Raw genomic sequence first — 27,979 nt, forward strand, 5'->3', positions numbered from 1 at the left:
AGTAAAGTAATGCTCAAAATTCTCCAAGCCAGGCTTCAGCAATACATGAACTGTGAACTTCCAGATGTTCAAGCTGGTTTTTGAAAAGGCAGAGGAACCAGAGATCAAATTGCCAACATCCGCTGGATCATTGAAAAAGAAGAGAGTTCCAGAAAAACATCTATTTCTGCTTTATTGACTATGCCAAAGCCTTTGACTGTGTAGATCACAATAAACTGTGGAAAAAGGAAGAATAGGAGCTAGTTATTCAAAGTATTGGTAGAAGAGCTTTTTAGGTAGTAAGACAGCAAGTGCAAAGTCCCCTGGATAAGAGAAAGGGCTTGTGCATTCAAAGGAACAGGGAGAAACTGTGGTAGGAAAACCAGGTGAAGGAAGAGTAGTATAAGATGAATTTTGGAAAGGTGAATTGGAGCCAGATCATGTAGGACTTGTAGGTAATGATAAGGAGCTCAAAATCTCTTCTAACAGCAATGCAAAGCTATTCCAGGAGAGTGACATAATCTGATTTACACTTTAAAATATTTTTCTGGAGAGGGTTAAGCAGAGATCAGAAGGTATGCAGTAGTACAGGCAAGAGATGAGTGGTGGTAGTAAAAACCGAAAGTGGATGGATTTAAAATCCATTTTAAAATCCATTCTTTATAAGACTGAATTCCTCAAAGGCAGAGACCATGTATTTTGTCCTTAGGACTTAGAACAAAGCCTTGAAAAATTATAGCTGTTTAGTGAATATGAGTTTAATGAGGGACTTCCGTAGTGATCCAGTGGTTGAGAATCCATCTGCCAATGGAGGGGACATGGCTTCGATCCCTAGTCCAGGAAGATCCCACATGGCATGGAGCAATTAAGCCTGGGTGCTGAAAACTACTGAAGTCCACACACCCTAGACCCCGTGCTCAGCAGCAAAAGAAGCCACCTCATTGAGAAGCCCAAACACTTCAACGAGAAATTAGCCCCCGCTGGCACAACTAGGAAAAGCCCCTGCACAGCAATGAAGACCCTGCGTAGCTAAAAATAAAATAAAAATCTAAAAAAAATTAGTATAAGGAATGAGTGGATCACACAAGTTTCTGGACTGGATTTGTCAGGCCCTACTCCTGGCTGCAAGGACTCTGGGGAGATCTCCCCTCTCTGGAGCTCAATCCTCCAGTCACTGTGTTATCAGACTGTTGTAGCCATTTAGTAAATGGTTAGCATGACCCAGGCATAGTGCTGATTGTTGAAGCATCATCTCGAATTCTCACAATATTCTTAAAGAGTGGATACTGATATTGTCCTCATTTTACGTTTAATCTTACATGGTTACTTGACTTGGTTCAAGTCACCCAGCTAAAAACGGGGGAACCCACATCTGTTTGCTACAGGAATTGGCATTTACAGGTCCAGCTCTTTTTCCCTAAAAATTCCCAACTCCCTGAGTCTTGACAAACTGTAATAAGAATACTCCCCAGGAATCTTTCACAGTATGTGTGAATCTGGACGAAAACAAAATTACTGTTCAGATCACGGTAGGCAAGGAATGCCATGGTGGTAGGCAATGGATGGTGCTCCAGGTGTGAGGAAGTGCAGTCATTTCAGCCTGCCAGTTACCTTCCACGCAGCCAGTTGCAGGAAACGAGGCACACTACTTCCCATAAACGACTTGTTTGCAACTTTCTGCGCTAGTCAAACCTTCTCTGAACTTTGATTTCCATTTCTACCAAATGGGGCTGAGAACACCGTTGTCACTAGTAAGCTTTGGTGTAAAGTAAGACAGTTAATAGCTTTAGATGTTTAAGCACAGTGCCCCCGCATGTAGTGGAGAAACGATAAGATAAATCGAAGCTCGATAAATCGTTATCAGCTAGTCAGATTTGGAGTCTGGGGGCGGGTCTAAGAGGATGGCGTCAGCGGATTGGGCCAGTCGAAGGGGGGGCGGGTCCGGAGGGAGGAGCCACCCGCGTCCCGCCGCAGCAAGAAGCCGTGGAATCAAGCGCGGTAGTTTCAAGCGGTGACCAATCCTAGGACAGCACTGTTTTGCGTCAGTTGTTGCGGAGGTTCAGAGCCACGCGTCTCTCACCGATAACAGTTCTAGCCGTTGCAGGTATACCCGTGCTCGGTTCCTGCGTGTCCATCCGTTACGACTCAGAGGACAGATAGAAAGTCTCAGTTACCCTCCTAAGTATCGGGCCTAGAAAGAGACTCCAGGTTACTCGCTCCAAACGTAGAGCAGCACTAGCTACTTTTCTGGAAGCCGCTGACCAACGTCCAGTCAGAAGCTGTAGTGCCAAAATTCTTACGCGACTTGCTAGAGTAGCAAAAAGTTGCTTTCTTCGAGGAAGGCAGACTAGGGAGGAAAGGTACCCGGTAGAACCAGGCGGTGCGGGCGGGGGATATCCTTGGGTTGGTTTGGGGCTGGGTCCTGGCCCTTTAAACTCGAGGGGGAGGATCCGGAAGTGGATAGGCGGGGCGAAGGGCCCTGCTATATAAGAGGACCCAGCCGCGCGGGGTCTCCAATCTGCCATTTTCTGTCCCTGAATAAGTCTCTGGCGTCCCGAATTCCGTCTGTTTTTCTCACAGGCTGTGTCCCGTCCGCTGGCCCAACACCTCAGGGGAGCGATGGCCGCAGAGTCCACAGCCACTGCCGCCATCACCGCGGAGCTGGTTTCTGCCGACAAGTAAGCCGGACCGTGGAGAGCTTGAGGCACTGGCCAGTCCGCAGGGAGGGGGTGGTGGACGGAGGCTCCCTGGGAGGGGCAGACCGGAGGGCTGGAGGACGTGCCTTCCAATGAACAACGGTCGCTATTCTGGAAGGCCCGGACACTGGAGAAGTTCACCTCTTGTAGAGAGTCTCCCTCAATATCAGTAACGCCGGTCGGCTGGCGCCCCCTGCCCCGCTTTTCGCGGCCGCCATCTTGCCGGGGGCAGCGGCGGCTGTCTCCATTGCCTGCCCCTCTCTTTCCTCCCCTGGCCCGGGGCTATCGGTGGGGAGGCGGGGCCCAGGCGCGCCGGTGTGCCTTCATGCCCCTGCTATGCCCACACAACTGGTGTGCGCCTCCGGTAGTATTCTCAAACACCTCGGGAAAATAACCAACAGAGATTTGGCGCCAAAAAAAAAAAACCTGCACGAGGAAGGAGGCCGGACTGGCGGCTCGGGGTGGGCGGGACCTCTAGGGGGCGGGGTGTGCGCTAGTGCGTTCGCTTCCCTCCGCGGGCTCTGGAGCAGGGGGCGGGGCCCCGAGGAGGCGGGAAAACTCCATTGTCTGGGGCTGTGAGGCTCGCGGTCCGCCTCAGACTTCCGCGGTGGGACACCGGGAAGCTTGTTCCCCGCGGTCTCCTTGCTCACCTGGTACCCACCTACCTTCAGCTAGGCCCATTTCTTTTTGTGGTGGAGAGCATCGTGGTTCTTTTAGATTTTGGCATTGTTGGCAGGGGACTCGATTGCTTGTAGAGGACTTGATCGGGTCGTGAAGCATCTTTGGCGCTGCGTTGAGGTCTCACTTCTAGCAGCGTTTGGTTGCTAGGAGAATGGGCAGTATTGTGCGTGAAGTGCAGTAGAATGGAAGACATGATTGCTGTAAAAACGGCACAGTGCCACTCAGGTATTTTTTGAACAGTGAAGGGAAACGGGACGTTTATTCGAAGAAACATAATTTAAATTATTAAGTGGCAGAGCCCTAGTATTTCACGTTTTTATTCCCTCATTTCTCATCCTTCCTTCATCCCCAAAGCTTACTTGAGAGGAAATTGCATGAAAATTTAATTAGCTAGTTGGAGAGAGCAATAAAGGCAGCATTCCTCAATTAAATTCTTGAAACAATTTAGGGGTAAGGCGTTCAAGGGGGAGGGTGAAGAAAATTAACGTGAGTTTAGACTCTGTTAAGAATGCACATTATAAAAAAAAAAAAGAATGCACATTATAATTCCAGTATAACCATTGAAAGAATAAAAAACACGTATAACTTTCAAACCAGTAGAGAGGAAAAAATGGAATGAGAAATAAACCTTAATTCAGAGTTGACTTTGATACCACTTTCATTGCTTAAGTGGTGAATGAGGGGCCACAGTTGTCATCTCTAAAAAGCTTCAATTTGGCTTCTGTTCCCTCATGCCATTTAAACAACATTGGTAAAAATTTATCAATGTCTAAATGTTAAATCAGTCCTTGTCCTCACTAGCTTTCTAAATAGTTCTAATTTTTAATGTTTTTATGTTACAGTATATAACAGTTTGTAATGTAGTGGTAAGGAGGAATGAGAAAACTTAGGAAGTCTTATGTGGTGCACTGAATTTTAGTTTAGCTGTCTTATAATTTCTGAGCTACATAATTGTACCTTTAGATGAGAGATGCCAAAGTAAAAATGAGTGGTTTAGCTCAATCCTTAAAGTTCTGGTTCTGTTTCCATAAGTGTAAGGTTCATCTGTGTTGGTGTGAGGCTTATTTTGGTGCTTAGTATTCAGCTGTTTAAAGTGAGATCAATAACTTCTTGTATTGGGTTGGCCAGAAAGTTTGTTTGGGTTTTTTTCCATAAGCTCAGTAAGTAGGCTTTACCATGAGATGAATTAATGTCACAGTAATTAGAATATACTTTTGTGAAAGATTTAGCCAGTGTACCCATGTACCTAATTTTTGGTGAACTGGAGGTGTTAGGCCAGTATATTAGCTCAAATGTGTAAATGAGAAAAGAGTCTTCTTGGACCTGCAAAAAAAAAATACTGTTCTTACAAGATTGTTTTATTTACTCATTAATTTTTTGTGGCATGGCATGTGGGATCTTAGTTTCCTGACCAGGACCTTGAACCTGAGCCCCTTGTATTGAAAGCTCTCAGTCTTAACCACTGGATCACCAGGGAAGCCTCCTTAGAAGATTGTTTTAAATGAAATCTGATATTTGATAATCTCAGGGTGGTTTTGAGGTGAAGGACAAGAACAGATCAGAGAAATAAATGAAATATAGAAATTATTTCTGAACAAGATGAATATGACTTGTACTCTTAGGACAAGTTTACTCATCATCACATCCATTAACTTTGATAATCTGTGTGTGTGCAAAAGAATTCTTCACGTACCACTTTAAAAGCTGGGGTTCAGAGAATTCCCTGGTGGTCCATTGGTGGACTCAGTGCTTACACTGCAGAGGGCAAGCTGTGCGGCCCGTCCGGAAAAAAAAAAAAAAAATTGTTTAAAAAAGAGCCCTGAGGTTCACCCTTAAGATTCCATACACAAAAAAATGTCCTGTGTTCATGCACTGGAATGCTTGATACTGTGAAGATGTTCATACTACCCAAAGAGATCTATAGATTCAACAGAACACCAGTGGCACTTTTTGTAGAAGTAGGAAAATGCATCGTAAAACTCATAAGAAACCTCAAGGGATCCCAAATAGCCAAAACATTTTTTGTTGTTGTTTTTAGCTTTGCCTCGGCCTGGGCCCTTAGCAGTGCGAATGTGGATCCATTGGGCCACCAAGGAAAGTGAAAGTGAAGTAGCTCAGTCATGTCCGACTCTTTGCGACCCCATGGACTGTAGCCTACCAGGCTCTTCCGTCCATGGGATTCTCCAGGCAAGAATACTGGAGTGGGTTGCCATTTCCTTCTCCAGGGTATCGTCCCAGCTCAGGGATCGAACCTGGGTCTCCTGCATTGCAGGCAGACGCTTTAACCTCCGAGCCACCAGGGATTCCCTCCTAAAACAGTTCTGAAAAAGAATGAAGTGTAGATTTCACTTCCTGATTTCAAAACATTGCAAAGCTATAATTATCAAAACAGGGTGGTACTGGTATGATGGAGCAATGGAATGTAATAGTCCAGAAATAAATCCTTGCATATGGTCAAATGATTTTTGTTAAGGGTGCCAAGATCACTCAGGACACGACATTCTTTTCAACAAATGGTGTTGGGAAAATGGGATGTACACATGCAGAAGAATGAAGTTAGACCCTTATATACAAAAATGAGCTGAAAATGGATAAAAGTCCTAGATATAAGGCCTGAAACTGTAAATCTAGGAGAAAGCATAAGTTGAAGGTTCCATGGGACTTCCCTGGTCGTCCAGTGGCTAAGACTCTGTGCTTCCAGTGCAAGGGGTGTGGATTCGATCCTTGTTCAGGGAACTAGATCTCTACATGCCTCAACTAAGAGTTCACAAAAAAATAAAAATAAATATTAAAAGCCCCATGGAAATTCCCTGGTGGTCCAGTGGTTAGGATTCAGTGGTTTCACTGCAGTGGCCTGGGTCCAGTCCCTGCTTGGGGAACTAGGATCCCTCAAGCCCTACTCCCAACAAGGGTAGTTCTTCTGACATTACAGATGAGTTTTGTCTGTTTTTGAATGTTATATCCACAGTATGTTGTTATATGACCTCTTACACTCAACTTTATGTGAATCATCCACATTACATATTATTTAGTGATTCTTTTTGCTGTGTAGGGGCTCTGCTTTTGAATATTACACTTTATCTGTTATGTTGTAGGTGGGTGCTGAACATGTATTTATTTGTAAGGGTATCTTAAAACTTTTTACGGAGGGACTTCCCTGGTGGTCCAGTGGTTAATACTGCAGGGGACACAGATTTGATCCCTCGTCAGGGAACTAAGATCTTGTATGCCAAGTGGTGCAGCCAAAAAAAAAAAAAAAAACTAGATGATGTCTATGATGACTGGGAGTCAAGAAAACTGGATTCTATTTCTGGCTACCATGGTGGATCTCAGTTTTCCCATTTGTAAAATAGTGGCAGTAATGGGGAAGATTCTTTCAGGAAATTTCCTTTTAGGAAAATTTTGTGAAGCAGTTTTTTTTCTCCTACTTATATAGGCATAGTGAAAGCCTTAGTCCCTCAGTCATGTCGGATTCTTTGTGACCCCATGGACTGCAGCCTGCTAGGCTCCTGTCTGTAGAATTCTCCAGGCAAGAATACTGGAGTGGGTAACCATTCCCTTCTCCAGGGGATCTTCCTGACTCAGAGATCGAACCTAGGTCTCCTGCACTGCAGGCAAATTCTTTACCATCAGAGCCACCAAGGATTCCCTGTATTTATTGAGCATTTGTTTTATATAATGAGACAGAAAAGATCTCTGCTCTTAAATGGAGACTCCTGGGATAGAGACCATAAATATGTAGATTAGAGAATATCAGTGATAAAGTGCTATGCAAATAATAACTTTACCTTCCCCTAGTTTAAAGAGATGTGAGGTTAACTGGGTGGTTATTTTAGATTGGGCAATCTGGAATGGCCACAAGGAGATGAATGACCAGGAGCCAGCTATCTGAAGTTTCCATTCATGAATAGGAGAGAGTGTGGATACAGATATGGGTAGGTTGATGGTTTTGGTGGTTGAGGGAGACTTCCTATCTAGTGGTGTCTATTTGCTCAATGAGGTGTGAAGCAAGACCTGCTTAGAAGTAAGGGAGAATGGAATAAGGTGTAGGAGATTTGAGGAGAGAAATAGTTACTTTGGAGACTTGGAAGACATATTTTAGGGAATGTAGTAGGATTGCCAGTTTTGTCCTTGTTTCAGATTTGGGGCCAAGAATTTAAAGAGTGCAGTCAGTGCTGTTGTTTTCTTACATGTGCATTCAGCTGCTTTTCTGGAGCAGACACAGAATAGACAGAGGGTTGAAACCACCTCTTGTGGAACTTAAAAGTTCTCTAGAAGAAAGCCCTTCTTCACAGAGTTTACATTAAGGAAAAAAATCTTGACGATCAGACAGTTGGAGATTTTTTCCCACCACGTCTAGCAGCTGCCTGTTTGGTCTTTTGGTGCTTGTATTCCTTCGATAGAGCACCATCTCCTCTGCATTCAAACGTCCCAAGGTGGATGCTTGTAAAAACATTTTCTCTGTGATATATCTGTTCAGTTGCTTTCTTTGCTTCTTCCCTTGCATAGCCAGGCTTCTTTAGGTAAGAGTCTGCATTTCTAGTCTCCCATTTTTTCCCCTTCTATTTGCTTATGCATTTAACAGATATATTCAATATATATTTTAATATGTTGGGTTTCAGAGATACAAAGATGAATAAGATACTAGTTTCTAGTCATCAGATCACAATCTAACTGGACAACTGTGTTCTGAGAATATACACATTTGTCCATCCTGTCTCAACTGAGCTGCTTTCCTTCATGTCATTTAAACAGCATTGCTAAAGATAATCATTGTCCAAATGCTGAAGTAGTCCTTATCATTCTTAGCTTCCTAATTAGTTCTTTTTGGTACCTTTTTGCTGCCTCTGATACCAGATTCAGTTCAATTCAGTTCAGTCCCTCAGATGTGTCCGACTCTTTGCGACCCCATGAACCGCAGCACACCAGGCCTCCCTGTCCATCACCAACTCCCGGAGTTCACTCAGACTGACGTCCATCGAGTCGGTGATGCCATCCAGCCATCTCATCCTCTGTTGTCCCCTTCTCCTCCTGCCCCCAATCCCTCCCAGCATCAGAGTCTTTTCCAATGAGTCAACTCTTCCCTTGAGGTGGCCAAAGTACTGGAGTTTCAGCTTTAGCATCATTCCTTCCAAAGAAATCCCAGGGCTGATCTCCTTCAGAATGGACTGGTTGGATCTCCTTGCAGTCCAAGGGACTCTCAAGAGTCTTCTCCAACACCACAGTTCAAAAGCATCAATTTTCTCAGTTTTCTTCACAATCCAACTCTCACATCTATACATGACCACTGGAAAAACCATAGCCTTGACTAGACGGACCTTTGTTGGCAAAGTAATGTCTCTGCTTTTGAATATGCTATCTAGGTTGGACATAACTTTCCTTCCAAGGAGTAAGTGTCTTTTAATTTCATGGCTGCAGTCACCATCTGCAGTGATTTTGGAGCCCCAAAAAATAAAAGTCTGAGACTGTTTCCACTGTTTCCCCATCTATTTCCCATGAAGTGGTGGGACTGGATGCCATGATCTTTGTTTTCTGAATGTTGAGCTTTAAGCCAACTTTTTCACTGTCCACTTTCACTTTCATCAAGAGGCTTTTTAGTTCCTCTTCACTTTCTGCCATAAGGGTGGTGTCATCTGCATATTCTGAGGTTATTGATATTTCTCCTGGCAATCTTGATTCCAGCTTGTGTTTCTTCCAGTCCAGCGTTTCTCATGATGTACTCTGCATAGAAGTTAAATAAGCAGGGTGACAATATACAGCCTTGACGTACTCCCTTTCCTATTTGTAACCAGTCTGTTGTTCCATGTCTAGTTCTAACTGTTGCTTCCTGATACCAGATACTCCCTCTTTAATTTTATTTTCCTTTGATGCTGCCTCTGATTCTTCCTATCTTTTAGTTCTTTCATTGTTAATGAGTGCTAGCATCTTTTGATTCTTTATGTGCCAAGCATTGAACTAAGCACTTCGTGAACTAAGCACTTCGTGAATATTCTCATTTAATTTTCAAAACAAATCTTGTGAGATGGGTAGTGTTAATAGTTGAGAAAAGTTAGGTACTTCACATGATAAGTGGCAAAGTCACTTGTCCTTAATCCTACCCTTAGTGATTCAGAATTGGTCACTTACTGTAATAAATATTGATTAGATGCCAGGCTTTGTGCTTGGTTTTAGAATACAGTTTAGGATAAGATAGTCATGGTTTCTCAGATCTTAATCCGGATGGAGAATACAGAAAGTCAGTAGGCAGAATATAGCATGAGTTATGATTGGTGTTACGCATAGATTAGAAAATCATTTGTGTAATTGGGTAAGTTACTCTGGAAAATAGGGTATTGACACATACCACAAGGCATTTTGTGTTTTTTGTGAGAGGATTAAATGATAATGTAATAGGTACGGCTCGATGACAGATGTTTGCTCTGAATTGGCCTATTGAATGTTACTCACTTAGGTGTTTTATAAGCACCTCAAAACCAACTCTGAGGGACTTCCCTGGTGGTCCAGTGGGTAAGACTCCACTCTCCCAATGCAGGAGGCCTGGGTTCTATCTCTGGTCAGAGAACTAGATTCCACATGCTGCAGTTAAGAGTTTGCCTGCTGCAACTAAAGATCCCTCATGCTGTAACTAAGACTCAGTGCAGCCAAATAAATACATACATATTTTTTTAAAAAACCAAACCAACCAACTCTTAATAGGTACCCACAGTTCTCACTAATGAATCCTATTCTTGTACCTTATTTTGCTCGGATAGTGCTCAGTTTCCCAATCCCAGAAATAAAAATTCCAGATTCACCTTCCCACGTTTCCCAGTTTCTAAACAGTCACCAATATTTAGCAATTTGGTGTTTTTTAGAAGGGCTTAGAAACGTAAAGCTTAGAGGGCCAGATAGGAAAAAGTGATGTGGTGGTGGGGATTCAGGTGAATTCTCCCTTACAGTGTTAGGTCACTGTTCAACTTCAGTTGACTGGGGAGAATGTATGCCACAGTGGCAGATATTTTTGATATTTAAAATGTTATTTCTTTGAATAGGGCATACATTCCTGGTTCAAAATCCAGAAGAGGGAGTATACAGTGAAATGTTAATTAACCCTTACTAGCGTTTTCTCCTTACAGTCCACCAGTGTTCATAATTTATTATGTATCCCTCAGTGATATCTTTTGGGCTTCCCTGGTGGCCCAGTGATAAAGAATCCGCCTGCCGATATAGGAGATGCAGGTTCAATCCCTGGGTGGGGAAGATCCCCTGGAAATGGAAATGGCAACCCACGCCAGTGTTCTTGCCTGGGAAATACATGGACGGAGAAGCCTGGCAGGCTACAGTTCATGGGGTTGCAAAGAGTTGGACACGACTTAGCGACTAAACAACAATAACAGCAATGATATCTAATCATATAAGAGCAGATTGTATGTAGTTATTCTACATTATTGTACAAATGCTAGCACACTTGATACATTTCTGACCACTTTATTAGCAATGTATCTTGGAGATGATTCCTCCTCAGGATGTAATTTCCTCATGAGGGCATAGTTTTCCTTTTTTTTTTTAAATGGCTGCATTTTATTCTATTCTGTGGCTGTCTCATAATAGGTTTCCTATTGGTGGATACTTGAATTCTATCCAGAATTTAATTATTACAAATAATGCTTTAGTGAATAACCTTGTAAACCATGGACTCATCTATAGGATAAATTCTACAGGTGGAACTGCTGGATCAAAGAGTGTTCACTTGTTATTTTTGATAGATACTGCCAAATAGACCTGCATAGAAGTTTTGTAAATTTAAACTTCTATTAGCAATATATATATTTAAACTTCTGTTAGCAGTTTGTTAGCGTGCAGTACTTATACAGCACTACATGCAGAGCCTTGCTGAGGTTGTGAGTTGAAGCCTGACCTGGAGCATGACCCTTGTGGATACCCTCACGTCTCTCCTTTTGATTCCCTGGTGGCTCAGACAGTAAAGTGTCTGCCTGCAATGCTGGATACCCGGGTTTGATCCCTGGGTCAGGAAGGGTTTGCCCCCTGGAGAAGGCAACCCACTCTAGTACTCTTGCCTGGAAAATCCCATGGATGGAGGAGCCTGATAGGCTATGGTCCGTGGGGTTGCAAAAAGTGGGAAACGTCTGAGCGACTTCACTTTTAGCAATATATGGAAACAGTTGTTTTTCTTACGTTCTTGTCTTTGAATATTTGATGGGTAAAAAAATGTTTTCTCATTGTAGTTTTGTGTTTCTCTGAAGAGTGTGAGCACGTATTCAGATGTTTGAGCTCTTTGTGTTTCATTTTCTGTGGATATGTTTATATCCTTTAATCTTTTCCTGCTGGACTTTTTTTCCTTTTGATTATAATACTCTATATATTTGGTAAGATAACCTTTTGTGAAATGAATTAGATGGAGTAGAATTTATCAATCTTCTATAATTTCTGAATTTAAAAAGGCCTTCTCCAGATGAATTACATAGTAATTCTCCCATGGTTTTCTTTAGTAATTTTTGGTTTTACAGTTTACATAACAATTTTTTAAGAGAAGCAGAAATCCAGATTTTTTGTGTGCTATCTTCATAGTTTTAAATGTTGTGGCTACCATAATTAACATTGAAAAAATAATTGTGGATAAACATGTCTGTGGCTCAGATAAGACATGAACATTAGTGTGTAATTTTTTTTCCTAACCTGGTGTTTGTTACATTGTGGTCCCCAAACCAGCAGTAGCATCACCTAGAAGGTTGTTAGAAATGCAAATTCCTGGACCTCATAGTAGATCCACTGAACCAGAACTCTAGGGTTGGGACTCAACAATCTGTTTAATTCATGTAGACTGAAGTTTGAAGAATCTCTGCTTTAATTATGCCTTTTCTTCTGACTGTACTAATATGGCCTTGATTGGTTCATGCCCTTTTTGTCTAGGCTACTAAGTAAGAATAGAAGTAAGTTTATCATTGCTGACCTGCCTCTTGAGAAACCTGTATGCAGGTCAGGAAGCAACAGTTAGAACTGGACATGGAACAACAGACTGGTTCCAAATAGGAAAAGGAGTACATCAAGGCTGTATATTGTCACCCTGCTTGTTTAACTTATATTTAGAGTACATCAGGAGAACCACTGGGCTGGAGGAAGCGCAAGCTGGAATCAAGATTGCCGGGAGAAATGTCAGTAACCTCAGATAGGCAGAAGACACCACCCTTATGGCAGAAAGTGAAGAAGAACTAAAGAGCCTCTTGATTAAAGTGAAAGAGGAGAGTGAAAAAGTTGGCTTAAAGCTCAACATTCAGAAAACTAAAATCATGGCATCCGGTCCCATCACTTCATGGGAAATAGATGGGGAAACAGTGGCTGACTTTATTTTTCTGGGCTCCAGAATCACTGCAGATGGTGATTGTAGCCATGAAATTAAAAGACAGGAAGGAAAGTTATGACCAACCTAGATAGCATATTAAAAAGCAGAGACATCACTTTGCCAACAAAGGTCCGTCTAGTCAAGGCTATGGTTTTTCCAGTGATCATGTATGGATGTGAGAGTTGGATTATGAAGAAAGCTGAGCGCCAAAGAATTGAAGGTTTTGAAGTGTGGTGTTAGAGAAGACTCTTGAGAGTCCCTTGGACTGCAAGGAGATCCAACCAGTCCATCCTAAAGAAGATCAGTCCTGGGTGTTCATTGGAAGGACTGATGTTGAAGGTGAAATTCCAATATTTTGGCCACCTGATGTGAAGTGCTGACTCATTGGAAAAGACCCTGATGCTGGGAGGGATTGAGGGCAGGAGGAGAAGGGGACGACAGGATGAGATGGTTGGATGGCATCACTGACTCAATGGACGTGGGTTTGGGTAAACTCTGGGAGTTGGTGATGGACAGGGAGACCTGGTGTGCTGCGGTTCATGGGGTGGCAGAGAGTCGGACATGACTGAGCAACTGAACTGATACCCATTTTTTTCTAATTTTATCCACTTCAAACTTTTGTACCACAGGATATATAAGAAGTAAATTTGATGATATTATGCATTCAGTGCCTCAGCTTGATAAAAATTTAAAGACTTAGGTTGGCATCAAAACTAAATGATCTGTTTCTAGTCTTGTTCCTAGGAAGTGGGGACATGGAAAGTAGGGTGAAGGACAGTTACAAAGGTAAAGTTCAGGAAATTCCCTGGCGGTTAGTGGTTAGGACTCCACACTTTCACTGCCATGGTCCCTGCTCTAGGAACTAAAGTCCTGCAAGCTATGCTGTGCAGCCCGGTCCCTGCCTCCCCCCTGCCAAAGATGTAAGCATAAAAACTGAGAGTAAACATTTGGAAATAAAGAAATTTGACATTACTCTGACATTTCTGTTTTATATTAAAAAACCCATCTCCTGCATATTGAAATTGAAAGTCCGGTCCTTTAGTCACAGGTAATTTGAGAAACTCTGTGCTAGAATTAGAATAATCCATTAGTGAAGGAAGCTATTTGAAGGTAACTAGCTATGACAGGGGCTTCCCCTGGTGGCTCATGGTAAAGAATTCCCCTGTCAATGCAGATTCAATTCCTGGATCTTGAAGATCCCCTGGAGAAGGAAATGGCAACCCACTCCAGTATTCTTGCCTGGGAAATTCCATGGACAGAGGCACCTGGCAGGCTACAGTCCATGAGGTCACAGAAGAGTCTGACACGACAACTGAACAACAGCAAGCTATGACAGGAAGTATTTGTAGATAAGGATCCTGGGCCATTCCAGGGTTCTGGTCAGATCATTTGCTGCTTACTGTGCAGCTGAACACATTAGCTTTTAAATTGTGCTTTTTTCCTGTCAGTATGAAGTCTGCTTATTTTCAACCCCATTTCCCTGCCCACCTCCCCTCTCCAGGACTTTTCATCAAACTCGTTAACCAATATAATGTTTAGGAGTTTCTAAGAAAGATACTGGATCCTGCTGAAAGTAATTGACAACTTTTCATCTCTAAAGCATTTTCTAAGACTCAGATTCCAATATAGTTAGCCCCTGCTTGTCATTTAATCTCTTCTGCTTTTTCCAAATTGTCCTCTCTGCTTTTTTTTCGGTGGGGGGGACGCAGGTTGGCGTTGGCGCCTGTGGCTTGTGGGATTTTAGTTCTCTCACTTGGGCCATTGGCAGTGATGGGGCGAATCCTAACCGCTGGACAGCCAGGGAATTTACCTGTGTCCTCTGCTTTAACTTTTGCTGGAGGTTGATTCTGATGCTTAGCATACAGTGAAAGTGAAAGTGAAGTTGCTCAGTCGTGTCCGACTCTTTGCAACCCCATGGACTGTAGCCTATCAGGATCCTCCGTCCATGGGATTTTCCAGGCAAGAGTGCTGGAGTGGATTGCCATTTCCTTCTCCAGGGGATCTTCCCAACCCAGGAATCGAACCCGGGTCTCCCGCATTGCAGGCAGATGCTTTACCGTCTTAGCCACCAGGGAAGTCACATCTAGCATACAGTAGATACTAATAAAATGTCTATTGAATTTGATTTTTGAGTTAATATATTTATTGAGTAAGCTATTTTTTAGTTGTTCATTTGTTTTGTCCATATTGTGTATATAAATTTGGTATGCTAAATAAGAAAGTCCAAGTATGAAAAATTAATTGACTCAGTTCTGTTTGTGTGTATATTTTAACCTTTGGAGGAGTTAAAAACACAACTTCCTGTGTTCTCCCATGCTCCTAGCTTTCTTGCTGCATGTACTTCAGTTCTCATGTATGGCTTCTGAGGTGTTTAGTAGTAAAGTTTTCTGTGTTCCCACTGTTCTTTTTCTCCATTTCATCACAGCTAACAGCATTCTCTGCTCTCATTTGAGATGTAACGGTCCTTGGTTTAAACTGGTGTGCTTTGGAGGCACAGTTAAAGATGATATATATCCTTAACTGAATATTTCCTTTGGGATATAGGTGAAAACTGATGATAGACTAGGTAACAAAGGCAAGGATTTAAGTTCATACCAAGTGAATGGTGTCAGTGTATAGCATTCCTAAGTAATAACTTAAGTCAACTCTTTTCTTGAAACCTACCTAAGGTTTAACTGTATGGTAAAAAAAGGGTAAATTCTTCGTTCCCTTTATTTATCAATTTTCAATCATTTTCCAAAGATGACTAATGAGGTTTTTTTTTTGTTTATATTATTGAGAACTCAAGGATTTAAACATATTTGGAGTTTTCCAGTCAATTGCAGCTGTAATCTTTTTTAAAATGTTTAAAATTTTATATTGCAGTATAGTTGATTAACAGTGTGTTAGTTTCAGGTGTACAGCAAAGTGATTCAGTTATACATATACATGTATCTATTCTTTTTCGAGTTTTTTTCCCACTTAGGTTATTATAAAATACTGAGCATATTTCCCTGTACTACACAGTAGGTCCTTTTTGGTTATTCAGTTGTTATCTGCGTGTATGTTTTATATTTATTTATTTGGCTGCTTTGGGTCTTAGTTGCACCACGTGGGCTCTTAGATCATCATTGCGGTGTGAGGGATCTTTCAGTTGTGGCTTGTGAACTCTTAGTTGGGACATTCGGGATCTAGTTCCCCTGACCAGGGATCGAACCCAGGCCCCTTTTTGGGAGCTTGGAGTCTTACCCACTGGGCCACTGGGGAAGTCCCTATTATCTTTGTTGATGTTCACATTGTCCCTTCTTTTGGCCAGTGAGATTTTATTGAGGTTGGCTCCTAAGTGTGCTTTTGTAATATTATTGTAAATATGAGACATCAAATTTATAGAGAAGTTGAAAAAGTACAAAGAACTCTTCTTGCTTTACCCTGGATTCCCCACCTTTCCTTTTATTTTTATTATTTTTTTTTTCCCCACCTTTCCTTTTAGCATGACCATTAGTAGATATGATCCTAAATAATGCTAGATAGAGTTTTGTTGCCTTCTGTCATGATATTGCCCCAGATTCACCTATGTACTTCTCCAACACTGTTTTAGATCAGTTATTTCTCAGAGGATTCTTGGTTCCTTTTAGTGGGAAATGGATTTTCAGGAGCACAGTCTAGGTTCTAGGGGCTGCTGAGTTGGTCATTTCTAGACTTTTTCAGTAAACACAACTATGAAATATTTTAAAGATATTTATTAGTACTTTTCCCCCCGAAAATGAATGTTCTGGGAAACTTTGCTTTTTCCTTTTTTTAAAAAACAAACTTATTTTTAGTGAGCAGTAAACTCAAATCTAGGATGTAACTGTCTTGTTCATTATATCAATAGTATCAGGTAGCAAATAAGCATTCAACAGTTACTTGAATGAATAAGTGTTAAATTTGATAATGTAAATAAATGTTATGTAAGATCTGAATATATTGGACATTTAATAAATAGCTTTTTTTATGACTTTATGTTTTTAAATTTCTAGTCTTAAAATAGCCTTTCATTTTTACTTTTTCCCCCCTTAATTTTTCTTTACAGAATTGAAGAAGATGCCCCTGCTCCTTCTACTTCTGCAGATAAAGTGGAGAGGTATGATTATTTACAGTGGCGTGATTTGATTTATATCTAGAACATAGACATAAGAGCTGTGTAACTTGAGGGCAGTTTGTTTTATCATCTTTAATAGGTAACGAGTGAGAGTGAATAAGTGTTAAAGTATTTGTAAATTAAAAGTATGGAGTCCTAATAAATTTATTTTCAGTCCTTCACTAAATGATTTTATAATCTGTGACAAAATGTGAAGTATGAATGCACTTCTGCCTACTAAAGTAAGATGATTGTCTTTAGCAAAAGCACTTGTGTGGCCATTTGAATTAAGAATCAGATTTTTCTTTGTGGACATGGGGACAGGGGAGGAGAGGGTGAGATGTATGGAAAGAGTAACATGGAAACTTACATTACCATGTGTAAAATAGATAGCCAACGGGAATTTGCTGTATGGCTAAGGAAACTCAAACAGGCTCTGTATCAACCTAGAGGGGTGGGATGGGAAGGGAGATGGGAGGGAGGTTCAAAAGGGAGGGGATATATGTATACCTGATTCATGATGAGGTTTGACAGAAAAACAGCAAGATTCTGTAAAGCAATTATCCTTCAATGAAAAATAAATAAATTAAAAATAATTAAAATTTTCATGGAATTCTGGATTTGAAAGGATGACCAACAGACAAACTGATTACACAGACTTTGTAGTGAGCTTTTGTAGTGATAGATCGTGGGTTAGCTCAGCCTTGCCAGAGCAGTTGAGAGGTCTAAGGAAATAAAATACTACAGTTTTAAATGTAGCAGGTATTCAAAAAATGTTGATTTTAAAAGTATATGACACCTGAAAAGAAATCTTTTTTCTTGCAGTCTGGATGTGGATAGTGAAGCTAAGAAACTCTTGGGATTGGGACAGAAACATCTGGTAATGGGTGATATTCCTGCAGCTGTCAATGCCTTCCAGGAAGCAGCTAGTCTTTTGTAAGTACTGTATTACATTCCTAATAAACTTGAGTCATAAAAAGTTGTTTAATGGGAAAAAGAATGAAAAGCAAGAGTTTAAAAATATTTATTTTTCATGTATGAGTTTATTCCTATAACTATAAAACTCACGTATAACTGAGCAGTTTTAGCCTTTGATTTTCCTGAGTTAATGAAATTTGTTTTCTGTTGATCACTAACTAATTTGTCCCAGTTCTGGGACTTGTTCCAATTTTAACAGTGGAAGTGTTTTTTTTTGTTTTGTTTTTTTTTTTTTTAACTTTTTATTTGAAGTGGAGTTGATTTACAATGTTATATTAATTTCTGCTGTATATCAGAGTGACTCAGTTATATGCATATATACTTTTTTTTTTATTCTTTTCCCTTAAGTATATATCCCAGGGTACTGAATACACCTGTATAGTAGGGCTGTGTTTACTCTAATGCTTGAAGTTCTATATCCAGGGGAAGTCCGTAATCCCAAGCAAGGCATGGTTAGTCACCCTCTCGCTAATGCTGTTATTAGCACAGCATTTTTCATAGATTCTTAGCACCTTTGTTATCTGTACAATTTCTTGAATATTGATAGTTGACCACCAGGTGGCCATGTATATCTGTATCTTGGGGGAATGGGTTAGTCTTAGTGCTTCAGGAGTGATTTAGTTTAGCCAAAGACTTTAATGTACTTTATACACTGAGAGAAAGTGTCTTTTAAGTGGTAGCCTTTCAGCCTGTGACTTGTTTTCTCAAAAATACCATTACCAATAGCAGTTGAAGTCAGTCATGCATGCTCATTAGTTGATAACATTATATTTAGTGGAATTGAAGAAATCTTGCTTAATGAAAGAGATGCTTATAATAAAGCTGGGTTTCAGGTTTGAGGCTCACTGATTAAGTCTTTGGCTTCTTCATTCCTTTTATTCAGTCAGTCAGGGTTATATTAGTGTATTTTTTCCCTAACCCTTACTCCCTCTAGAACAGAATCTTATTCCTGGATGCCTGTTGATTGTTGTTGATTTACTGGCCTCTGGCCTCTCTGTCGTCATCTGGGCCTGAAGAGCTGAGGTTCTGGTATTCAGTGTTGTGCTAAGGGTAGGACCCAGGTTTCATCTGATGCTAAGTAATTAGGTGTTTTTATATAAAAATCTTACATTGTAAAATGTTAAAATCTAAGTTTTTAATATTGAGCACATAGAAACACACTTCTTAGCTTTTTCCTTCCAGATTCCTGAAAAGTTTAGTTTTCTCACTGTCCTGTCATTAAGGGTATTTGAGTAGAATTTGAGATGCATTCTTCTAATATAACAGACTTCCCTTAAACATGACCTTCATCATTATAGCTTTTATGCTTAGTTGCTCTGGTTACTCTTACTAGACTCTTAGACTATTAGTTGACTTTACTTAGCATGATTTCTGCAGATCCTTTACCCCATAAAAGCTAGTCTCTTTACTCCACATAAAGTACTTCCTCCTTCCCATTTATCATACTTGTGATTTTTCCTCTGCTTCTTCCATGTTTATAGGTATTAATAGCTAAACTTGGTATATATATTGCTATCTATTTCTAAGCATTATTTTGAATGATTTTATATACATTAACTTAATTAGTTCTTGCAGTAGACCTAAGCGGTTCTTAACATTTCCATTTTATAAATGCGAAAACTAAGGCATTGTGAGATTAAGTTAACTACTAAAGTTTAAAGTTAGAGGCAGGATTTGAATCTAGGCAAGAACATTAACTCTTTATCATGATGCCTGTACATGGACTTGATTCATGCTTTAGTCCCAGCCAAAGGCCATCTAACTCCTAACGATATTCTGGCTTATATTGACCCCTATCTTTTATCAGGAGAAATACCTATTAATAGCTTGCATCTTAGATTATATATTTTAATTGTAGGAAATAGATGTCTTTTTAGAATATATATTCTAATTATATAATGTATATTATATATCTAAATGCATAATTATGATATATACTATATAGATGAAGAACTGGCAACATTAACTTATTCATTGTTTCTTAAAGTCCCTTGAACCTTGAGTTCAAGAGGAGGGGAGAGTATTGGTTTCCTAGAAGGATGTGTTACAGAAGAAACGTCATTTTATGGCTAAAGAACTAGAAAAAATAGAAGTTTAATTCAGATCCTAGCTGTTTATTCTCTTTTTAGAGGTAAGAAGTATGGAGAGACAGCTAATGAATGTGGAGAAGCCTTCTTTTTTTATGGGAAATCGCTTTTGGAGTTGGCAAGGTATGTCTTTCAAGCTAAGTTTAAAGTAAGATGTTTGTATCATAATGATTTATTTAAAAACTTTTAAGTTTCTTTGTTAAGATTATTTATTAGCCTTAAGATTTCACAGGAACTGAGTGAGACTGGTTTTACTCAGGGGGTGTAGAAAGGAGGATGAAAAATTGATGGGTTGTTTTTGCTTCTCTTTTTCTTTTTTTGCTTGTGCTGCACAGTGTGTGGGATCTTAGTTCCCTGACCAGAGATTGAACCTTCACCCTTAGCAGTGGAAAGTGTGGAGTTTTAACCACTGAACCTCCAGGGAATTCCCTTGATGGGAATTTTGAAAGGCACTTAAAAGAGTAAAGTTATACTTAAGTTTTGACTTTTGCAGTTATTAGAAGCAGAGATCTTTCCATAAGTTTTGACTTTTGCAGTTATTAGAAGCAGAGATCTTTCCATTAGTGAATAGTCAATAACTTACCAAGTCTAGTTTAGAGAGGGAACCTTTAAAAACACTCTCAGCTAGCCCAGAACAATATCCATAACAAGGATGGACGGAAGGACAATTTGGAAACACTTGGCATGTGAAAATATCTTAAGATAAAAAACAGAAGAATCATCTCTGGATAAGGAGTTGGAAAGTTGTTATGATATTCCACCAGAATTTATTAAGCAGAATAAAATACATTGAGGGTACACAGAGTAGCAAATAATCTGTAATCTATTTAATCTCTCACTTTTGCTAAGCTTTCTAATTTTGTAGAGCAGTCTAAGGATTTGTCATGAAAATCTTGCCAGAATGTTTTTGGCCATCTAGAGACATATAGGTAGATGAGAAGTTTGGGAAACATGGCCCTTTTGATAAGGGTTATCAGTGCTTTTTAAGATGGCTGGATAAAGGGTATGTTCATTTTCTTCAGTGCTCTTAAAACCATAGTTTATATTCATTTTGACCATTGCTTTTCTTTCATGAGTGCTTATAGTTTATATTCCCTGTACTTACTTACTCTTCTGTTGCTTTTATAATACAGGGCTAAGTTTCTTTCTTAAAAAGACTGTTAGGTTCTAGCCATCATACCTTTAGTACTTTCTCCTTTTGTTCTGCTAGAATGGAGAATGGTGTGTTGGGAAATGCCCTGGAAGGTGTGCATGTGGAAGAGGAGGAAGGAGAAAAAACAGAAGAAGAATCTCTGGTAGAAAATAATGATAACATAGATGGTATGTGGAGTTGCATGTGACATTCAAGAGATGCGACGTATATTTCTTATATACAAGCGATGGAAATAGGGCTGTCCTTATTTTGAATAGTCTCTCTTGGGGCTACACTTGCATCTGGTGGAGACTGCGGGGGAGGTCTCAGTGAAACTGATGATAGACTTTTTTAAGGGGATAACTTAATTTCCTAAATAAATCTGGTTATTTAAATTGATATTCTAAGTATTAAAATAACCTAAAATATTTTTCTGATGTAAATTTTTAAAAGTCTTTGCAGCTCAGTTATTTTAATGGCTGGGCTTTTGGGGCCCTTTTACATTTTTTGATTCTAAGAAAATTAAATGTTAATTTCTAATCTGGGTTTTGCTGCTAGAGTTTTACATATCAGATCTATTTTATATATATATATATATATAGTGTTGAGAGGAGAATGTAAAGCTTGGCATCTCTTAGCTAACTGATAATTAGAATGCTCAAGTAAAATAATACCTAATTTAAGGAGCTTGGGTTTCTTTTGCAGTAAATTGCTCTGCTAGTTGGGATTTTTCCTTTGCTTTTCTCAAAGGGGCAGGTAATTTGTAGGCCATCTGCTAAAACATAAGCCAGGCTGTTTGAGGGTTTAAAGGGAATGTATTTTTAGTTTCCATTTATGCCTTTATCATTAAATTCGAAGACATGTTTATGCTTCATGTTCTTTAACCATGTAGAGGAAGCAAGGGAAGAGTTGAGAGAACAGGTTTATGACGCCATGGGAGAAAAAGAAGCCCACAAAACAGAAGACAAGTCTCTGGTAAAGCCTGAAATGGATAAAGAACAGGAAACTGAAATGGAGAAGGGTGGAAGAGAAGATATGGATATCGGTGAGCCTGCAGAGGAACTACAGGAGAAAGTTAAATCAGCTCCAGATCAGTTAACTGAAACCACTGAAGAAGGAAAAGGAGCAGCGGCACCAGAAGGATTGAGTGAAGCTGAAGTCACTTCTAAGAAGCCAGATCAGGAAATACCGGGTGCTGAGGAAGGAAAATCAGTTTCTGAAACTGACGTCCAAGAAGAGTGCAGAGAAAAAGGGGGTCAGGGAGAAGTAATTGTGAGCATAGAGGAGAAACCAAAAGAAGCTTCAAAAGAACAACCTGTTGTGACTCTAGAAAAGCAGGGCACTCCAGTGGAGATAGAAGCAGTCAAGCCAGTGGATATGGGTGGGGATGAGCCAAAGGAGCAGGTAGCTGCCTCTGAAAGTGAACCAGGAAAGGCTCTTCTTGAGCAGTTGGTAGGACAAGAATTGCCTTCTGCCGAAGAGTCACCGGAGGTGACAACACAGGCTGCAGATGCCTCAGCTGCAGAAGCCGGATCAGAAGTCTCTGAGAAGCCTGGAGGGCAGGACACTGTTCTCCCTCAGGATGGTGCAGTCAATGGACTGTCAGCTGCAGGGGATCACGCCTCCACTAAACCACAGACTAATGCAGAAGGACTGATAGGAACAAAAGATGGCTCAGCACTAGAGAAGGTCAGGGCAGAGTTGGTTCCTAGCCAGGAGACTAAGCTGTCTGTAGAAGAGTCTGAGGCAGCCGGAGATGGGGTGGAGACTGAGGTGGCCCAGGGGGCTACTGAGCAATCCCCTGAAGACAAAGTTAAGATAGCTGCTTATGAAGAAGCACAAGACAAAGAAGAACAGATGAAAGAGGGTGAAGGTAACCGGGACATACAAGAGCTACAGTGGGTGGAGTACATTCTGGATTTGACTCACTAATCATGGGTAAAAGTCAGCCTTCCATTCAGAATTTTCCGTCTGCCTTTGGATTAGGAAAGGGCTAAATGAAAATGGGAGTGGTTTAAGAAGGTGGTGATAAGTTGAGCAAGTTAAAAGCAAGTCTTCTTTAGTTGGCTTATAGACTAACGCTTTTACTAATTGCAAAATAGGCCTTTCTGAGATTTGGCTAGCTATCAGTAACTTGTTGCACTCACTAGCCAACAAAGGTGGGTGGTGGGGTGGAGTAGGTAGGGAAATAGTGTGCTAGGCTGGCAGAGAATGCTGAATGGATGTTCACTTGCATGCCTCTGGATTTTTAAATTTACTGTTCACATGGTTCCTTTTTTTCTGCTTTAGGAAGCAGGATTAAAGCAGTAGAATCCACTGAATTGATGCACTTAAGCAGGCATGCCATTTAAGTGAAGGCAGTTTACCCTTGAATGTTTTATCACCAGAGTGAAAGAATTCTGGTAATCTTTACTTTCAGTCTTCAGGAAGTGTTTAGAGGCTTATTCACATTAGTTAAATTAGCCCCCTCCAAAAGATAATTGAAAACTGTGAAGTACTCTTGCAGCTTTCCCTCCTCATTTCATGCTTGCTTTGGCTGCTAAACTGACTTTTTTTGTTACTTAGAATGTTATGAAGTGTGAATGCTTTGTATTGTATCATTGGTCTAATTATGATTCCATTTCATCAAGATGTATAAGCCTCTAATTAGCAACTACATAATTGGCACGTCTGACTTGAGTTGTACTATCATTTGAGGATTCTGCTGTCTGTAAGATTGATCTAACGGTATTAATAACCACAGGTATAGTCCAATTAATCATTAATACTTACATATATATACACACACACACATATTATGTAATTGACTGCTTTGAGTTTTCTTACGTTTGAGATGTTCAAAGACCCATTATCAATATCTGTAGCTAATTCTGGTTAACTTCCTTCTACCTGTGTGCAAGTCCTTGTACTCCAGCCAGCACAAGCATGGTAACCAGAAGTGAATTGGCTAAATGGTAGCACCACTGGGCTGCTCATTGGGCTTGAGGAGAGTGTATGGAAAAAGCACAGAACTGAACTCAGTTTTTAAAAAACCTCTCATGTCTTAATCTTTAGAGTTTCTCACATACATTAAACTTTACTTTTGATTCCAAAATACAGTACTGTGTAGTAGGTAGTATCACTCCAGATATAGTGATGAGGAAATGGAGGGTTAGAGGTTACGTGACTTGTTTGGGATCAAACAGTAAATCATAGGACCAGAATATGACCCTAGATCTGATGTGAATGTGTTCTTCCCAGAATACCTCACACTGAGGAAGTCAACTTTAATCCCTTCCTTTAACCCACTTCTTGTCAGAAATGTATGTGGTAGCACTAGCCTGCAGAAATCTTGGAAGAGGTTTTCTCTTAAAACCCTGTGAAGAGGTATTTAAGAGTCATTCTGCTGCTTTGCACAGCTCTCTTGCCACCTTGTTTTGAAGATGCTCTAAGATGAGAGAAGTGGTATCTCTAAAACGTTGTTTCCCTTTCTCTGAAGGATGACTTATGACAAACAAGATTCCATTTTCAAAGAAACTTAGAAAATAAACAGATCTCTTAACTGAGGCCTTTGGTGCATTTCTGTTAATACCTGGGCACAGATTACCAGGTTGAAAAATAGTGGCTTTCTCATTAACTTAGCTCTTCACCACCATTCCATGAAGGTAATGCAGATTCCTCAAGAGAAACAAGTGTTTTTCTCAGACCATTATAAGAATTTTAATTTAAAAATTTGATGTAAAACTCCAAATATCTAGACATTTTATGCCAAAATAGATGCCACTTTCTAGCATGCTGGTATGAGTTGAACAGATACCAGATAAATAAGAATATAGAACAGCAACATTTTGCCAAATTTTCCTGCACATTGGGAAGATAAGGTGTTTGGTTTTTTAAATATTGTGAGAAATACACCCGATCTGCTTCACCTGTCATGTGTTCTAGTGGAGGATGGGCTTCATCCTCAAAGTCAATAAGACCACCCATCTAGCCTAACATTAGGGAGCTAAGTATACAAACCACTTTGAAATTTGGGCACTGAAAGCTACTGGTATGTGGTGGTGAGTACTTGTATTTCAGAAGCACCAAATTACATGGTCAACAGGAGAAAAGGGAGGTACCTGATAAAACAGTGTTTGCTATAGAGGTTAATTACAATTAACTTGTAACTTTAACTGGTTCTTAGGACTTTAGTTTGTCCTAATTTATACGACTTTTCTTTGCCTATTTCCATCCTAAAGAAATATTGGTAGACAGATAAAAGTTCTTTAACCTGACTTCATGGCCCTAATGCCTAATTTTCAGTTAGGAGACAGTATTTGGGCTCTTCTGAATTGTTTGAACCCAAGTGTGTAGAGCTGTTTATCAGCAGCCTGTCCTCGCAGGCAGTTAACTTGTATTTGTCAGTATGATGAAATGTGGTGTTGGTATGGCTGCAGACTTTAACATGATACTGGAAAGTCAAATAACGTACTGCTCACTCAAATTCTGTGCATGCTGGAGCTGGCTGGAGTGCGGCATGCTCATTGGTGAGGAATGGTGAGGGCTGTGCTTCTTTCCACGGCTGTATTGTGGGAAAGCATCTTCTTGAGCATCCTTGCTTCAAATGGACTGAAGTAATTTAACTTTTGGTATTTTCTTGGCCTTATTAGTATTAACTGACAGTTGGCTTAAAGAACCCAGAAATACTGGCTGAGGCCTCCAACTGACTCTGAGTAGATGGGAGTTTCTAGCCAGTGAATCAAAGTCAGTAGTTAATTTCTTTTGATCTGAACTGTGCAGGTTGACTTTTAGAAGAGAAACACAGCCTGTTGGTCATTGAAGGTCTGAATTATTTAAGATTATGCTAAATCTGGATTAGACTCGAGTTAGACTGTTAACCACTGACTTTATTATTTATATCCAGTTCAAATGTTACCCGATTTGGCTTGAATCTGGCCTGTCCTACCCCAGAATATAGGTCATTTGACATGTTTATTGGAATCTCTGACTTGTCCTGTCATCTTTGTCTGTTATGTTTAGTATTCTCAATACTGAAGAATTTTTGCTTGCAGAAACCGAGGGCTCAGAAGAGGAGGATAAAGAAAATGACAAGGCTGAAGAAACACTAAATGATTCAGCTCTTGAAAACAAGGTGAATTCTTATTTGCCGAGTATTATCTCCTTTCTTATTGTAGGACTGTGGTTTACTAGTGTAGGCATAATTATTATAGATAGTCATTTCTTGGTTAGGGTTTGGGGACCCTTTATTCATGCTGAGAATAGGCAGATCCATTTGATCCTAGCAGTCCTGTCAATTAGGACAGGACCCAACATATCATTGCTAACTGTCACTGATGCTGAAGCTCCAGTACTTTGGCCACCTGATACGAAGAGCCTACTCATCGGAAAAGACCCAAATGCTGGGAAAGGTTGAGGATGGGAGGAGAAGGGGGCAACAGAGGATGAGATGGTTGAATAGCATCACGAACTCGATGGACACGAGTTTGAGCAAACTCTGGGAGATGGTGTAGGCTAGAGAAACCTGGCTTGAAGTCCATGGGGTTGTATAGAGTCAGACATGACTTAGTGACTGAGCAACAACTGACATAAGGTGATACAGGGTAGACTTTGTAGGGGTCCATTGTGTAGGTTTAGAGAGAAAATTCTGAATTTTGAATCCTATACCAGTTCTGCTCCTTCACCTCAGCCATACTAAATTACACATTCTGATTTGTAATCAAAGATGCCTGTCTTGTACTTCTGCCTAACACCAATGATTTGGATATACTTTAGTCCCTTCAAGAAAATGAAGAGGAGGAGATTGGGAACCTAGAACTTGCCTGGGATATGCTGGATTTAGCAAAGATCATTTTTAAAAGGTAAAAAACTCTTGGTGCTTTTAGCCTTAGGCTGGGAGTTCGGGGGTTGAAAACAAAGCAGTTAGGCTTGGTCAGATGTTATTAAGGTTTCTAACTATCTTTCCTTTTAGGCAAGACACGAAGGAGGCTCAGCTTTATGCTGCACAGGCACATCTTAAACTTGGAGAAGTTAGTGTTGAATCTGGTAATACATTTTCTGTTTTACTCTCTAACACACTGTTTCCCCGCCCCGTGCCTGAACCTTCTAATTCCTTAAAATCCAGCTCAATTGATCATAAATTGTGGGCAGTTAGTTTTGAATGGACAGTAGGTGTTTTGGGTTCGTTATGGTTCCTAGAACAATGAATAGTCTTTTAAATGATACTGTAAATGAAAGTCTCTTGGTAGGTTTTTTTTTTCTTTTGGCTGAACTGTGCAGCATGCGGGATCTTAGTTCCCTGATAGGGGTGAACCCATGGCCCCTTTGCATTGGGAGTGCAGAGTCCTAATCACTGGCTCGCCAGGGAACTCCCTCCCAGTAGCTTTTTTAAGTTGTTCAAGGGTCCTGGAGATACTACAAAGAAAAGTGAAATATATATAACATAGGAAAACATTTCTGCAGAATTTCTGGAATTTTAGAAGTTCTGTATATTAAATGTGCATTTGCTTGCTATTTTTCTCTTCAATAGAGAATTACCTCCAAGCTGTGGAGGAGTTCCAGGCTTGCCTAAACCTGCAGGAACAGTATTTGGAAGCCCATGATCGGCTCCTTGCAGAGACTCACTACCAGCTGGGCTTGGCCTATGGGTACAACTCTCAGTATGATGAAGCAGTAGCACAGTTCAGCAAATCTATTGACGTCATTGAGAAGAGAATGGGTGAGTATGCATCGTCTGTTTCCACAAGAATTATGATGGATCCAGTATCGACAGGTTTTTTTTAAAGGTTCATTTTGTGTTATCTATTACTTACTGATCACTTCAGCCTTTTCTTTCTAGCTGTACTAAATGAGCAGATGAAGGAGGCTGAAGGATCACCTACTGAATATGAGAAAGAAATTGAGGAGCTGAAGGAGCTGCTCCCTGAAATTAGAGAGAAGATAGAAGATGCAAAGGAGTCCCAGCGTAGTGGGAATGTAGCTGAACTGGCTCTGAAAGCAACTCTGGTT

At 40.4% G+C, this 27,979-nt stretch overlaps 1 protein-coding gene across 4 annotated transcripts in view; it reads left to right on the plus strand.

The window, feature by feature from the left end:
* The first annotated feature begins 2,057 nt into the window (after positions 1–2,057).
* Positions 2,058–27,979, plus strand: part of NASP (nuclear autoantigenic sperm protein) — a 28,724-nt gene continuing 2,802 nt past the window's right edge. For 2 of the 4 annotated variants that reach the window (XM_086385823.1, XM_086385833.1), the window contains exons 1-11: positions 2,058–2,657; positions 16,748–16,798; positions 17,621–17,731; positions 19,903–19,983; positions 21,071–21,180; positions 21,885–22,865; positions 26,026–26,105; positions 26,747–26,832; positions 26,943–27,016; positions 27,501–27,689; positions 27,810–27,976. In XM_086385823.1, coding sequence (XP_086241949.1) covers positions 2,599–2,657; positions 16,748–16,798; positions 17,621–17,731; positions 19,903–19,983; positions 21,071–21,180; positions 21,885–22,865; positions 26,026–26,105; positions 26,747–26,832; positions 26,943–27,016; positions 27,501–27,689; positions 27,810–27,976 — 1,989 coding nt within the window. In that variant the 5' untranslated portion in view covers positions 2,058–2,598. The remainder of the gene's footprint in view (positions 2,658–16,747; positions 16,799–17,620; positions 17,732–19,902; positions 19,984–21,070; positions 21,181–21,884; positions 22,866–26,025; positions 26,106–26,746; positions 26,833–26,942; positions 27,017–27,500; positions 27,690–27,809; positions 27,977–27,979) is intronic. The other 2 variants (XM_086385838.1, XM_086385841.1) reach the window with 1 other exon arrangement.

This window comes from Bos grunniens, chromosome 3, assembly GCF_055505025.1.
Source record: "Bos grunniens cultivar Pamir isolate PY7600 chromosome 3, Bosgru_T2T1.0, whole genome shotgun sequence".
Lineage (NCBI taxonomy): Eukaryota > Metazoa > Chordata > Mammalia > Artiodactyla > Bovidae > Bos > Bos grunniens.